This window comes from Leptonychotes weddellii, chromosome 3 (genome assembly GCF_054177405.1).
Source record: "Leptonychotes weddellii isolate Sample4059 chromosome 3, ASM5417740v2, whole genome shotgun sequence".
Classification (NCBI taxonomy): Eukaryota; Metazoa; Chordata; class Mammalia; order Carnivora; family Phocidae; genus Leptonychotes; species Leptonychotes weddellii.
In genome coordinates this window covers 6,179,828-6,193,753 of record NC_138371.1, presented here as the reverse complement: position 1 = coordinate 6,193,753, position 13,926 = coordinate 6,179,828, and the positions used below count along the sequence as shown (strand labels likewise).

At 51.9% G+C, this 13,926-nt stretch overlaps 1 protein-coding gene across 1 annotated transcript in view; it reads left to right on the top strand.

Moving 5' to 3' along the window:
• The first annotated feature begins 2,144 nt into the window (after window positions 1–2,144).
• INPP5D (inositol polyphosphate-5-phosphatase D) overlaps window positions 2,145–13,926 on the top strand; it is a 112,351-nt gene continuing 100,569 nt past the window's right edge. The window contains exon 1 of the mRNA XM_081815294.1: window positions 2,145–2,456. Coding sequence (XP_081671420.1) covers window positions 2,323–2,456 — 134 coding nt within the window. The 5' untranslated portion in view covers window positions 2,145–2,322. The remainder of the gene's footprint in view (window positions 2,457–13,926) is intronic.

The following is a 13,926-nucleotide window of genomic DNA, read 5'->3' as shown; positions in this document are numbered from 1 at the left end:
GCTCAGTTGGTTAAACGTCCCACTCTTGATCTCGGTTTGGGTCTTGATCTCAGGGTGGTGAGATCGAGCCCCTTGTTAGGGCTCTGTGCTCAGTGTGGATCCTGCTTAGGACTCTTTCTCCCACTCCTTCTGCCCCACGTGTGCGTGCTCTCTCTCTCTCTTAAATAAATACATCTTGAAAAAAATATATTGCAGTTTTTCGAATATGGGGAGCAGAAGAGGGACCAGGAAGCTGACCATGTCAGGTGCCTCAGGCAACTGGGTTAGGTGGAAGTAGAGATGGAATGGGCCCTAAAAATTAGGGAAACGTGTGTGTCCAAGGGAAATCACAATGAAGTCGAAGGACAAGGGCAGTCCCACTGGCCACCCAACTCTGCTGAGAGGCAGGACTTGTGGGGATAGAGGCCTGAGAGAGGGAAGGCAGGAAAGTAGTTGTAAGTGCAAAAGTCTTGGACCTGGTGGATGAATTGGTCAAGGTACTAAGGGGCCAGGATTGCAGATGGATCTTCCTGATGGGCCCTAGAGAGACCAGGGGGCTTCGAGGCTGAAACCAATGAGGAGGTTGGTGGAGGTTAACAGGGAGGCAAGAAGGGTGCTAAGTGGGTGATGGGAGGATCCGCTGGCTTCCTGAAGGCCAGAGTGTGGAGGCCAGCTCTGGTCCCCATCATTTCCCCATGCCTAGCTCAGGGCCTGCCTAGAGGACCCTCGCTTCCTAGGCTTCTTCTTCTTTTTTTTTTGCTTCCTAGGCTTCTTATGTTCTGAGGGTTTGGGAGTTGAGTCATTGGTCCAGGGGAAGGAGCGGGGGAGGGGCAGCAGTCAGGGGAGAGGAAGCTCAGAGTGGCTTGGGGAGGTGGGAGAGAAGACTGGGGAGTTCACTGGGGGTGGAGTTTCCAAAAGGAACTTCACCTGGAGCCCAGGGGCCACACTCTGGGCCTCAGATTCAGGCTGTGCTTGTTCAGAATCACCTGCTGTGTGCGAGTACCTCCCTGCAGGTGGGAGGGGCTGCGGGCCCCTCAGCACACGTGAGCCCCTTTAGGAGCTACTTTCTTCAAGGTAGGAAAGAGGAAACTGGCGCTGAGAGAGAGAAGTCTGATCAGCTCCTGCAGCTCAGATGTAGATGTAGAGCTGTGGGTTTCGGATGCTCGGGCCTGTGGAGGGAGGTCTCTTGTCATGTCTTGGGGGGCGAGGTCTGGGTGTGGGATTGGGGGGCACCACACCTTGTGCAATAGGTCACAGTGCCCCTTCACCCTGGTGGGCTCGACCCAAGAACTGAGTGCACCCCAGGAGTGGGTGTCCGCTTTGGAGCCCTCCGAATCCGCTGGGCTGGGATGATGGCCGTGTGGAGGCACCTCTCCGCTGAGCCGTGGGCACGTGCAGCCAAGCCCAGCCTCGGAAGAGCCGCCGCCCTGCTGACTCTGTGGGGACAAAGGACCCTGGGAGACCCGTTCCTTATCCTTGGCCAGGTGGCCCTCCTGGAGGGAAGTGTGGCTTCCCACGTGTCCTGGAAAGACCCAGAGGTGCAAACCCAGCCTGCATTCACCCCGAGCAACGTCCATGTCCCGAGCCCTCCATACCCTTCCTGTGTCAGTAAGCGGGGCTGCCTTGGAGAGCAGGGCACACCCTGCTCCTTCACACCCACAGGCCCCTGGGATGAGGGTAAAGGTGTCACAGAGCTGTCGCCTGAGCCCTTGGAGGCCTCAGGTGGTGTCACCCAAGGTCCTCCCAGCACCCGGGGCTGTGCGGTGCCCTGAGTCTCTCACGTGGGGCTGGGGCTCAACTGTGCTCCCACCCCTCAGTTTTGCTCGGCCCCGGGGTGGGCCGGCCGTGGTCCCAGGGGAGAAGCTCTGGGGTAGGGTAGGCCCGAAGGCGGAGGGATCTGGCCAGGGCGTGGCCACCCCACGTGAGCCGCGGGACGGGCCTCCAATGGCCCCTGCTTTGGCCGGTCCACACCGGCTAGGCCACGCTTCTTCAGAAGCCGGCCGTGGGCCTCCTGGGCCCGAAGCAGCTGACACCCCCAGGAGGCCTCGTGGGGGGGGGGGAGCGGGAGGGGCGGCAGGCGGGTGGGCGGGGTGGGAAGGTGGAGCACGGCCGCCCGGCGGGTCTCCGCAATGAGGAAGTTCTCGGGCCGCTGCTGGCTTCCTTTCCCTCGCTGAGCTCCTGAAACAGGAAGTCGGCCAGGGAGCTGGTGGCAGCAGCGGGGCCACCGAGCGGGGCCAGACGGACGGCGGCGCCGGCTCGCAGTGCAGGGGCCTCGGCTCCCCTCGGTGGCGCGTCGGTCCTGGGGTGGCCGCCGGCCCGGCCCCGGGAAGGCCCGTGGCCGCCATGGTCCCCTGCTGGAACCATGGCAACATCACCCGCGCCAAGGCCGAGGAGCTGCTGTCCAGGACGGGCAAGGACGGGAGCTTCCTCGTGCGCGCCAGCGAGTCCATCTCCCGGGCCTACGCGCTGTGTGTGCTGTAAGTGCGCGGCCCCCGCCCGGCCCCCGCAGCCCGCCGCCCGCCGCCCGCCGCGGCCCCAGGGAGGGGAGGCCAGCTCGGGCCTCGCGCCCACGCGGGCACAGGTTGTCTTCATGTCATGGGATGCATGGACCCGTCTTGCGTGTTGCCCAGATTTGTTGGTGGGTCCAGCCGACGCCCACTGTGGGCCCCGCTGGGCCTTGGAGCTCAGGTTTTTCGGCCCCTGGGAGCTCCCCAGGGCCTCCCGGGGCCTGGTCACCGTTGCGGCTACCTGGGAGCGGTGGTGCCAGGGGCCAGGAAGGGGGGACGGTGTCCAGACTCTGGGAGGCAGGCAGAAGCTCAGGGCACCAGAGCGGTGCGGGTGTTAGAAAGTGGCTCGGTCAGTTCAGGTGTGGGTCAAACATGCCCAGCTTGGAAACCGTCGTGGAAGGACAGATGTGGCAAGAGAGGACCTTTCTGGAGCCTAGGCTTTGGGCCCGTGGAGGAAGCTGTAGTTCGGGGAGCCAGAATATGGGGAGGGTTCACCCAAGAAAGAGCTTTCAGTTCACCCAGAAGTTGCATTCGGGGCCCTGAGAGCAGAGGAAGTCACCATCACTGACAGCCGGAGCCTCTTCTCTCCCCACCTCGGCACTGGGCTGTGTCCCCCACACATTTTGGCCTCTCAGCCACCACCACCGGTCCCCCCCCACCCCCACTTCACCCCACTCCCAGCTCTGGGATATTGCTGAAACCTCCAGTTGTCTTAACAACGGAGGGAACAGCCACTTGCTGAAGGTTCCTTTTTAAAACACCCTTGTTCGACCCATGTCTGAAAAAGGCCCTCACGCCGGCAGCCCTGCCATCTAACCACCCCCGCCAGGCTCGGGGCAGTGCCAGGGCACCGTGGGGGACAGGCTGTCCCCCTGCACCTCTCAGGTAGCATGCGTGGACTTGCAGAAGGTTCCCCCTGACCAGGCAGGAGGGGAAGTAGGTCACTGAACACAGACCTGTTCTGAGCATTTGTCTTGGGGTTATCCCATTTTATCCTCCGGCGACCTGAACTGCAGGTCCCACTATCAGTCCCCTTTGCAGATGAGGAAACTGAGGCTCGAATGGGTTCAGAGACTGACGACAGTCAAAGCCTGGGCCATCTGCCCCCAGAGGCTACACCCAGACAACCGGACCCTTGCCACCCCACTCCGAACCCTGTCAGGCCGAGTGTGAGCATAGGTTCCAGGGGACAGCAAGGGAAGCCAGGGTGCTGACAAGGACGCAGCTGGCCATCGGGCCCGAGCGCTGACTGCACCAGAGGCCCACCTCCCGAGGCCAACTAGCTCCCCCCCCACCCCGACTCTCACACTCAGGGGAAGGGACCAGGACTTCCCCACAGGCACTGCCCTCCCCCCGGGCACCCGCCAACAGGGCCTTGGAAAGGATGGGAAGACGCCACATTGACTGCGCTGGGCCCACATGGCTCTCTCTCCTGCCCCATGGACCTTAGTGGAAGGCCGATGCTGTTGGGTGTTGGCCGTGTGCTGAGCCTCCCGCTGAGAGCTTCCAGGACCCTCCCAGCGGCCCTTTGGTCAGGGTGCTCGGGTTGTGCACAGGTTACAGACGTGGTCTCTGACTCCGCACGGGCGGATGGCAAGCTAGAGCCGGGGCTACGCCTAGAGGCAGGCCCTCGGGAACCTCTCGTCCTACGCCCCGGACTGCGGGTGAGTGGAAGGAGCTCTGAGAGGGTGAGGCCTTTGGCTCCACTGCCCTGCTGGCTGGTGGCAAGCCGGGGTCCAGGCCTGGTTTCCCCTGTTCCTTCCTCCGTCTCTCCTCTGCTCTGCTCATCTGCACTGAATCACTCGCAGAGCTGCAGCGGATGTCCAGGGTCCCCTTCTTAGAGGGGGCGCCCGCAGTGCCCACAGATGTCCGCTCTTCTCATCAAGCTCCCGTCCTCAAAGCCCTTTTAGGTCCAGACCCCAGGGCTTGGATTCCTCCCCGGGGACCCCGCCCTTTGACCAGGCCCAGGGCTCCCCTTTCCCCTCTGCTCTTTGAGGGAAGCCACCCTTCCTTCAGGGTCAGGAGCCACTAAAGGCTGCGGGATAGGGTGGGCCACCAAACTTTCCCCAAACCTGGGAGACTTAACCCCGCCGCCACCTTTCATTTCGCCAACTAAGGAGATTTAAGAATGAAAAACTGAGAATGAATGACAACTATCTGCCACCTTCCAAAGGCTCATTTCATGGAAGAAAACATCCTCGAATACCAAAAAAGCAGGAAAAGCGTACTCTTAAAAAAAAAAACCAAAAAACAGTCCTTTAAATCAAATTAGATTTAACTTCCCTGTGGCCTGGTGCAGACCTTGCCCCCACGCCATCTGGGTCCATGGCCTAGTGCTGGGAAACCTGACGGGGTGAAAAGCGGCTGGGCTTTCCTCCGTTTCACAAGTGCTGTCTGTCTGGAAGTCAGCTGGGAGTGCAGGGACCCCGGGGGTGAGGGGGTGTGCAGCTGCGGGGTCAGGGCTCTCAGAATGAGCCAGGCCTGCAGAAGGAAGCCACCAAGACTTGCCCTCCTGCTCTAGAAATATCCGGGGGAAAAGGCCTCCTGGCCGGACACGCCAAGACCTCCTGCCTGGGCCCAGTGGCTGCAGCCTCTCCCCCGTGCCCTCCGGTGAGTGAGGGGACAGCAGGGAAGCCTTCAGCTGCTGGATTAGGCGGCTGTGCTGAGAGCACCAGGAACTGCGTACACCTTCTCCCCGGTGGCCTTGGTCCCCAGGAAAGAGAACAGGATTTGACTATTTAAATGAAACGAGAGAGGGGGTGAGGGAGACACCAAAAGACAAGGCTGCAATTCAGGGCCGCCCACGCCCACGTGATGAGAGCGCACAATCACCCCGGCCTCGCGAACCCGCATTTCCTCTCGAGAGGTCAGCCCTGCCACCTGCCCCTGGGCAGGAAAGCTCAGCCCTCGCCTCGGCAGCTCAGAGAGCCCTGCTTGAGGGAAACCCCGGAGGCTCTTCTTGGGCGCAGAGAGCTGGAGGGGGAAGACCCCCCCAGGCAGCTGGCCATGTGCCATCTTGTGGCAGGGGGCTTGGAAAGGATGGGAAGCAGCTGGCCAGCTCTGCCATCTTGTGGCAGGGGGCTTGAAAACATGCGGGCCACAGGGCCTGCGTCATCCTCCCCTGACCTGACTCAAGCCCACCACAGGGGTCCCTGCAGGGGGCGTCCGGCCCATCTTGGATGGGGTCGCTAAGAGCCTATCAAGCTCACACCCTCCTCTCCTGCCAGGATGGCACGTCCACGTGGGGCCAGGGTGCTTGTCAGGTGCTTTATGCTGCAGAAAGGAGATGCACCTTTGGGGGAGGGGGTCCCTCCATAGAAGGGGCCAGGAGTCGGCAGGACCAGCCTCTCCTTGCTCAGGCCGCACACGCAGAGCTGGAACAATGGGCCAGCATCGCTGTATTGTGCCCAGTACAAGCTGCCCACCCACCGAAGCGCGCTAGGGAGGGTTGGCTCCCCTCCTGGGGGAGGGGCAGGTGTGTGCCGCCTTTGGTTCAGGTACTGGTGCCCCGTCCAGCCAGCCGTGGCAGGGACGTAGTCTTGGTTTCCCCAGGACACAGCCTCCCCGCCCCCGCCGAGCTACCCAGGCACACCCACGGTCTCCTTCGCAGGGACAGTGTACCGGGCAGCCTGGACTCCGGCCTCGCCAGCGCAGCCCTAAAGATGAGGAAGCACAAATAGGACATTGAGCCACCAGAAGTTCCCTCGGAGAAGGCATTCTTCTTGTTAGGACGATAGAGTGTGATAGGCCACTTGAGGTAGAGTAAGCCTTAAGCCTTGTTCCCCTAACAGAAGGTGGTTGCTAACCTGTTCTGTCTAAAAATAACCCAAAAGACTCACGAAGTCTTACTGTGTGCCAGGCTCCCCATTCTGGGCTCTTTACGTGGATTAACTCACTGTCCCCCAGGGCCTTTGGAGGAAGGACTATCATTATCCCCACTTTACAGATGAGGAAGCTGAGACCCAGAGAGGTTAAGGGGCGTGCCACGCTTATAGGACTGATAAATGGCAGGGTCAGGACTTGAACTCAGGCCGTTCTCGGGAGGGAGAAAGAGAGAGGAGCCAGCCAGCCTGGGTGTGTGTGGGGTCGGGGAGGCCTGGAAGGGGGAGGCGCAGAGAAGGGACTTGGGAGGGCAGCAATGTCCAGGAGAGGTGTAAAGCCATTTCCTGTGGTGTGAACGCGTGGATAGAGCCCCCCTTCCTCCAATCCCCTTCCAACGTTTAAGGCAGGTTTGCACTGCTCATTGATTATTTTTGTGCAATGCAAAGAAATACTGGTTTTCGTATCTGGTGTTCACAGAAAGTGGGGACAAACGCTGGTCCAGACAGTAGCCAGCAGCCAGAGCTGGAGGACCACGGGCTCTTGAAATCCGGTTTACGTAAGAGCTTGTCCAAGGGCAGCTCTTCGGAGTCTTCTTTCCGGGTGCAAGACAGGAGAGAGTGGTATGCCTGTGAAGGCCTGTGTGTTGAACGGATCACTGGCATCTTCTGTGTGGAGTGACTCAGAACAACCTGGTAAAGTTGAGTGTGTCCAGGCTTTCTGTGCCCATGCCCAGCGCTCCAGAACAACCCTTCCAGAACCAACGCAGGCTCTGGCTTTGGTGTGTTTTACAAGCTGGCCTACCTGACGGGTTACATTCACGGTGGTGCTTCTCCGTTGAACGGTCCCCTCTCCTGGAATGTGAGCCCAAGCATAGGGAAGAAATGGCAGGGATGCCCCTGGCCAGGCCTTCCTCCTTGCCCCAGCGATGGAGTGAGGAGAGGCCCGCCCTTCCTGCCCAAATCCCTGCCATGCAACACAGTCCTTAGAGGTGAGGCCTCTGTGGTTGGCTACATCTGATGTGAGTCCTAACATTCTCGAGACACTAACCTCCCTGTGCCCACCCAGCATCCTCACTGGTGAGAAGCCCAGTCCCTGGGTTATAAATGGAATCGTATATAATATGTGGCCTCCTGTATCCGGCTTTTTTCACATGATTCTTTTGAGGTTCATCCATTTGCAGCCTGAGCGTTCCTTTTTATGGCTAAATAGTAGTCTGTTGTGTGGAAAGACCACATTTTGTGTGTCCTTTCGTCAGTTGATGGACTTGTGGGTTGTTTCCACTTTGGGGCTATTGTGAACAATGCTGCTGTGAACATTCGTGTACAAGTTTTTGTGTGAACACGTGTTTTCAGTGGTCTTGGGTGGAACTGCTGGGTCCTACAGTAATTCCAAGTCTTTGTGGAACTGTCACCCTGCTTTCCACAGAAGCAGCTCCGTTTTGTATCCCCATCAGCCATGTGTGAGGATTCTGATTCTCCCGCATCCTCACCAAGCCTTGTTGTTATCTTTCTGGTAATAACCATCCCGGGGGGTGTGAAGTGGCCTCTTAGGGTGACTTTGAGTTGTGTTTCTGTGATGACTAATGATGTTGAGCTTCTTTTCATGTGTTGATTGGCTGTTTCCCTATCTTATTTGGAGAAACGTGTGTTCAGATCCTCTGCCCATTTAAAAAATCGGATTATTTGTCTGTCTGTTGTTGTCATTGAATTATTGAGAGGGTAAAACGAGAGAATGTGGGCAACACGTGTGACCCAAGGCTAGGCGCGCGGTAAGCAGCCGCTAACACTGGCCATTATTATGCACGAGTTAGAGAGTGAGCGGTGACGTCTCAGACGCAGGGGAGCATGGGCCTGTCTGTGAAGAAAATTCCACAGCAGAAGGAAAGAGGAGAGCTCGGGCAGACTGTCACTTTGAGAACTTCCTGGAGGCCTGTAAGAGCCTCCGGGAGACAGTGAGCTGTCATGCGGGGCCTCCTCAGAGGAAGTGCTCAAAGAGATAAGGCAGGAAGAGCACTTGAATGGTGCACGAGTGTCCAGTGGCCGCGGGAGCCAGGGTTGAGCGCCCGGAAGCCTGAGGGAGAGAGGGGTCTGGGGGCACGGATGCCAGGAAGAACCACCAGGTAGATTGAAGATAAAGTCAAGAAGGAATGGTGGCCATCTTAAGAGTGACTGGCTAGTTCCCATTTAGGAGGGAGATACTGAGGGGACAGAAGCCCTGAGGCTCTGAGGAGGGAGCCCAGCATGTGGACGGGGTGGGGATCAGTGTTGGCAGCTGCAGCAGGCCCTGCCGGAGGGAAGTGGGGAGACCAAGCCCGCAGTTCTGGGGACCAGATCTTTCCTTTCTCCCATGCTCATGTCACACCCCCTTTGTCTATTAATTAGAAAAACATCGTATTAACAATACCAGCACCCAAACAGTTTGGGTTCATTACTTTGTAAAAATGACCCCAGGTAGGGCTGGTCCCGAAAGGGTCAGCTGATCCAGCCCCTTCACTTGCCAGCCAGGAACCTGGCCTCCAGAGAGTAGAGGCCTGTGAGGCCATCCCAGGTGTTGGTGGCCACATAGAACTAGATCTGCTGATAAGCACTGCCGTGTTCTTTCAAGTAACTTAAAAAAATACAGTATTAAGTATAATGTACAAAGAGTACAAAGCGTAAGGAAGGAAAATAATCACCCAATTGCTGAGAGACCAACATAAATACTGTTAATTTGTAGGTGTATGTTCTCACTCTTTCTTTGCTCCTCTTTCTCCATAGATAGATAAATCTCTGTACTATATATATAACTATAACCATGTAATTTTGGTCTGTGTTTTTTAGCAACGTTAACATTTCCCGGTTAGTTAAAATTTTTTTCCCTTAAATATCATATTTAACGGGTGCCAAAATTCTAGTACATGATGTGCCGCAATTTATGAAGTGATTCTTGTATTGTCAGACGTTTGAGTTACCAGTAGTGTTTTGTCGTTATAAACATGATGGTGATGAAGGTCTTTGTGCAGAAATGTGACATTTCTGGTTACAGATTCCCAGGGGTGGAATTACAGGATCAAAGGATTGAAAAGTTTTTTAGGCTCTTGATACAGAATGACAAATCGCTTTCCAGAAATTTTGTTCCAGAGTGCTCACCTCATTCCAGGCTCCCTATTCTGAATATTTGCACTTAAAAAAAAAAAAAATTATTAAGTTGCAAGGTGCAAGGGGTTTAATTTCTGTTCCTTTTTCTTTGCATTTCTTGATTGCAGTCATAGTAAACTTGTTTGATAGGACTGTTGACCTTCATAATTCCTCTTCGGTGAATGATCCTGTCCATTCTGTTTGCCATTTTTCTTTTGAAGGTGAGGTTTTTCTGTTATCTATTTACATGAAGTCCTTAGATCACTTTTGTTGTAAATATTTTCACTGTGGTTTGCCTTTAAACTTTGTGATTTCTTTGACATTCAGAGATTGTAAATTTTCATGAAGTCTGTCAATCTTTTTCCTTTGTGATTTTTTTCTCCTTTGCTTTTCAATGTAGAGAGTCCCTCCGCACATGGATATTCTGTTTTTGTTTTTTCTTTTTTTCCCCAGTGAGAGGCGGGAGGGTTAGGACAGGGCCTGTGGAACTTGATAGACTCAGGATGACTGTGCCTGTCCAACCTCCAGATTCTGTGGGGCCTTGGTTTCCTCATCTGAAAACCAGGGCTAAGAATACCTATGGAGTAGTGTTAGTGGGTGGATTGAACAAATGTGTATATCACATGCAAGGTATTTGGCAAAAACAGATGGAGAAATGATAAGTTTTTTCGGTTTTATTTCTGTTTTGTTTTGTTGGGTTTTTTTTTTTACATTGAACACTTTAATCTTTCTGGAATTAATTCAGTGGATGGTGTAAGACAAAGGTGTATGTGTATTTTTTTGAGTAACCAATCACCTTTCTCAAAAACCTTTATTGAATGATTTGCTCCTTTTCTGATTCCTCTTTCCCTGTATATTAAGTCTTATATATCTCTTTCTTGCCTGTTTACCCTGCTCCATGTATGTCTGGTTTTCTTATACCAAATGCGTCACCACAATTTTATAAACTATTTTATTTTAGGATTTTCACATCTGTTGTTTTCAAGTATTCTTCGAGGTGAACCAGCTAATAATTTTGCCAAATTAGAAAAAATACAATTGGGACTTCAATTCGAATTGCAGGAAATCTATAACATAACTTGTGAAAAGGAATATTTTAGTATTTGTCTTTTTTTTTTTTTTTTAAGATTTTATTTATTTGTCAGAGAGAGAGAGAGATCACAAGCAGGGTGAGTGGCGGGTGGAGGGAGAAGCAGGCTCCCTGCTGAAGGAGGCTGATTCAGGACTCTATCCTAGAACCCTGGGATCATGAACTCAGCCAAAGGCAGACGCTTAACCGACTGAGCTACCCAGGCGTCCCCGGAACATTTTAGTATTAGTCTTAATGAAAAGTGTACCTTCCCCTCTTTAAAATCTTGTAATTTTCTTCCTATAGATCCTTCCTATTTCTTGTTATGATTACTTCTGATTACTTTATAATTTTGTTACTTTTGTAACTGATACCTTTTCTCCTCCAGTTACCCTTTTGTGGTAACTGATAACATACAGGGAAGTTATAGGTTTTATAAATTTACCTTTTATTCTATCACTTGACTTACTTCTCTTTATTTCAAATTGTTTTTCATTTGCTTCTCTTGGATTTTCTTTAGAGGCAATCATGTTATATATAAATTATGATCATTTTGTGGTCTACTTTGCAAATACTTGTAACTCTGATTTAGATTTCATAGTTTATTACATTGGCCAATATTTCTCAAACATTGCAGTGGAGGATATTGGCAAGAGAACAGATCTACCTCAGGAAGTTCTGTGAGAGTCAAACATGACACTGACTGGGAAGGACTTGATAACGATATCCACACGAAGTTAGCGCTTGATGAAAGTTAGTTGTTGTTCTTTGTCATGTCAAACAAGGACCCATCTTTTCCTAGTTTTATAAAGTTTTGAATGACTAAGTATTTAATTTTATCGAATGCCTTTTTAATATCTGTTGAGATGATTATGTTGTTTCCCTCATTTCATTTACGGGCATAACAGCTTAATTTTATAAATTCCCTAACATTAACCATTTTGCACAATTAAAATGAACTGTTCTTGATTATGTTAATTTTTTATTGTACTCTGAATTTTATTTAGGATTTTTGTATATATGCTCATAGGTGAGATTGAGTTATATGATTTTGGTCAAGTTATGGTTTAAGAGTCATGGAAACTATAAAATATGGAGACATTTATGTGGCATCATCATTATCTGATTTTTTTGAAATATTAAAAGAAGTTTGGCAGAGGTGCTTTTCCTCAGAGCCACAAAATAATTTTTATTTATTTTATTTTATTTATTTTATTTTAAACTTAATTCTTAAGTAATCTCCACACCCAACATGGGCCTCTAACTCACAACCTCGAGATCAAGAGTTGCATGCTCCACTGACTGAGCCAGCCAGGTGCCCCAGAGATAATTTTCAAATATTTGCTTCAGTTTCTTCTTTGGTGTCGATTGATTCTTGTTTTCTACCTCGTTTCACTTTCGGTAAGTTATCTATATTTTTCAGAAAACAGCCCATTTTTTGAGCTTTTCAAATTTTCTGGCACACAATTATGCATAGTTTTTTTGTAATTTTCAGGTTTCTCTTTTATTACTCTTCTTTCTTCTTTTTCTCTTCTTGATTTTGTTTCCTTCTTGTGTTGGCTGGGCTCCCAGCAGGGAATAGATGGCCTAATCCAAAGGGGTGACAGGATAGGGAAGGCCACACAGCCTAGAGCTAGCAACCTTGGGAAGCCCTTCCCACACCTGAAGAGCCAGGGGACAGGCTATCACCAGGCCCTCCGACTGGAGCTGTGGCCTCTGCTGGAGGCAGGGTGGGGTCAGGGGACCGAATGCCCCCCTCCTGTGCTCCTCTCACTCTGTGCCAGACCTGGATGAGGCAGCCCACACGGGTCCATCCCCCAGACACAGGGCAGGTGGAGAAGGATGGAGCCGGTCTAGATGGCGGGTAAGAAGAAGGTGAAGCATTTTTTTCTTTCCTTTATTCAATTTGCCAGAGGGTTGGCCATTTAATTTTCTGCTTTTCAAGTCATAAGCTCTTAGATTTATTCCCTGTTTTGCTTTTTATTTTTATTTAAAAAATTATCTGTGCTTTCAGAAACCCCTACTTATGCATGTATGAGGACAGAGATCTGTCTTCTCTATTTCTCACGTGTCCTCCGTGTCTTTTCTTTCTGTACTGACTTTCTCGAGTTTTTCTTCCTCGTTAGCATTCTCCAGGACATGAGCTGCTGTTTACCTCCTCTCTTGTGGTGTTTCTTGCTGACTCGTGAACTCCTGGGTTTCCCCTCCGATCACTTTTCCTTGTCTCACGCTGCTCAGTCTTTACAGTCGATCTCTCCCGTGCTGGAGATGCAATGGTGGAGTGAGTTCACAAGTCAGATTTCACCAGAATGTCTTTTATTCTTTGTGCAGTGATTCTGTGAAACATGGAAGTAACACCTTTGAGTCCTTAGAAAAATGATGCCCTTCTTTGGAGTGGTGCAGTGTTTTCATAGGTCTGGTGATTTTTCTTTTCTGACAAAGAACTGTCAGGAAAAGTTGGGACAGATTCTTTTGGAGAGCAGAGTGGGTTTCTGCCCAAATCCTTTTCCCAGACAAAAAAGGACCAGCAGGGATGGGGGTGGGAGCCCCGATCAGAGATCCAGCTGTTGGGGGTAAGAGCCAGGGGTCTCATACAAGGAACAATGTGCTGGGCCCCTAGCTGCTGGGGCAGGGCGCTCAGCAGACCCCCAACAGCACTCTGGCTGCCTCCCCTCCACCTTTCACTTGGCCACATGACCTCCTCTCACCTTCTCTCTTCTGAACTAATGGCCTCTTGTAATTCATCCATTTTCTGACTCTCTGGCTGGATTCTTTGAGGTTTTGGTGGTGAATAGTGAACACCCTTGGTTGCTAGGGCTGACATACATTTTCCCTTGTCTCTATATCGGTCCAAGGGGCTTTTTTGAATGCAGGGTGTCCACCCCTTGTTCCCCCACCCCATCTTGTCCAGAAGTCTACAACATTTAAGCAAGAAAAAAAAATGTACAAACAACACTAGAAATTAGAACTGATATATAATAAGAATTACAAAGGGGCTTAAAAACAATTATAGAGCACACTAAGCTGATCGGCATCGCGAGACAGGGACGCTAATGAGGTTCTTGAATTTTAGAGTTTGATTTCTCTGTCCCATCCTACCCCTGCCCCCCATGGGGCTCAGCATGGTAGAGGATGTTTCTGGGCATGCTTGTCAGTGTTCACTTGGCTGGGAGTAGACATGCAGAAATAGTAATATTTATCTGAGAGAATAAAAATGCCACGGTGTTGCTTTCTGCTTCCACTGGCTTGTCCTCTTGCATTCAAGTAAAACTTCCCAAACCATATTAGGATTGATCTGGAAATGCCCTGCCCAGAGGAAGCATCTTCCCACTTAGAACAGGGTGGGCACCTGCTGTCATCAGGCAGCAGTTCAGAGTCACGTGGGACGTTTGCTCTAAGCCCCATTTCACTGGAGAGTAGATCAGCGGCCCAC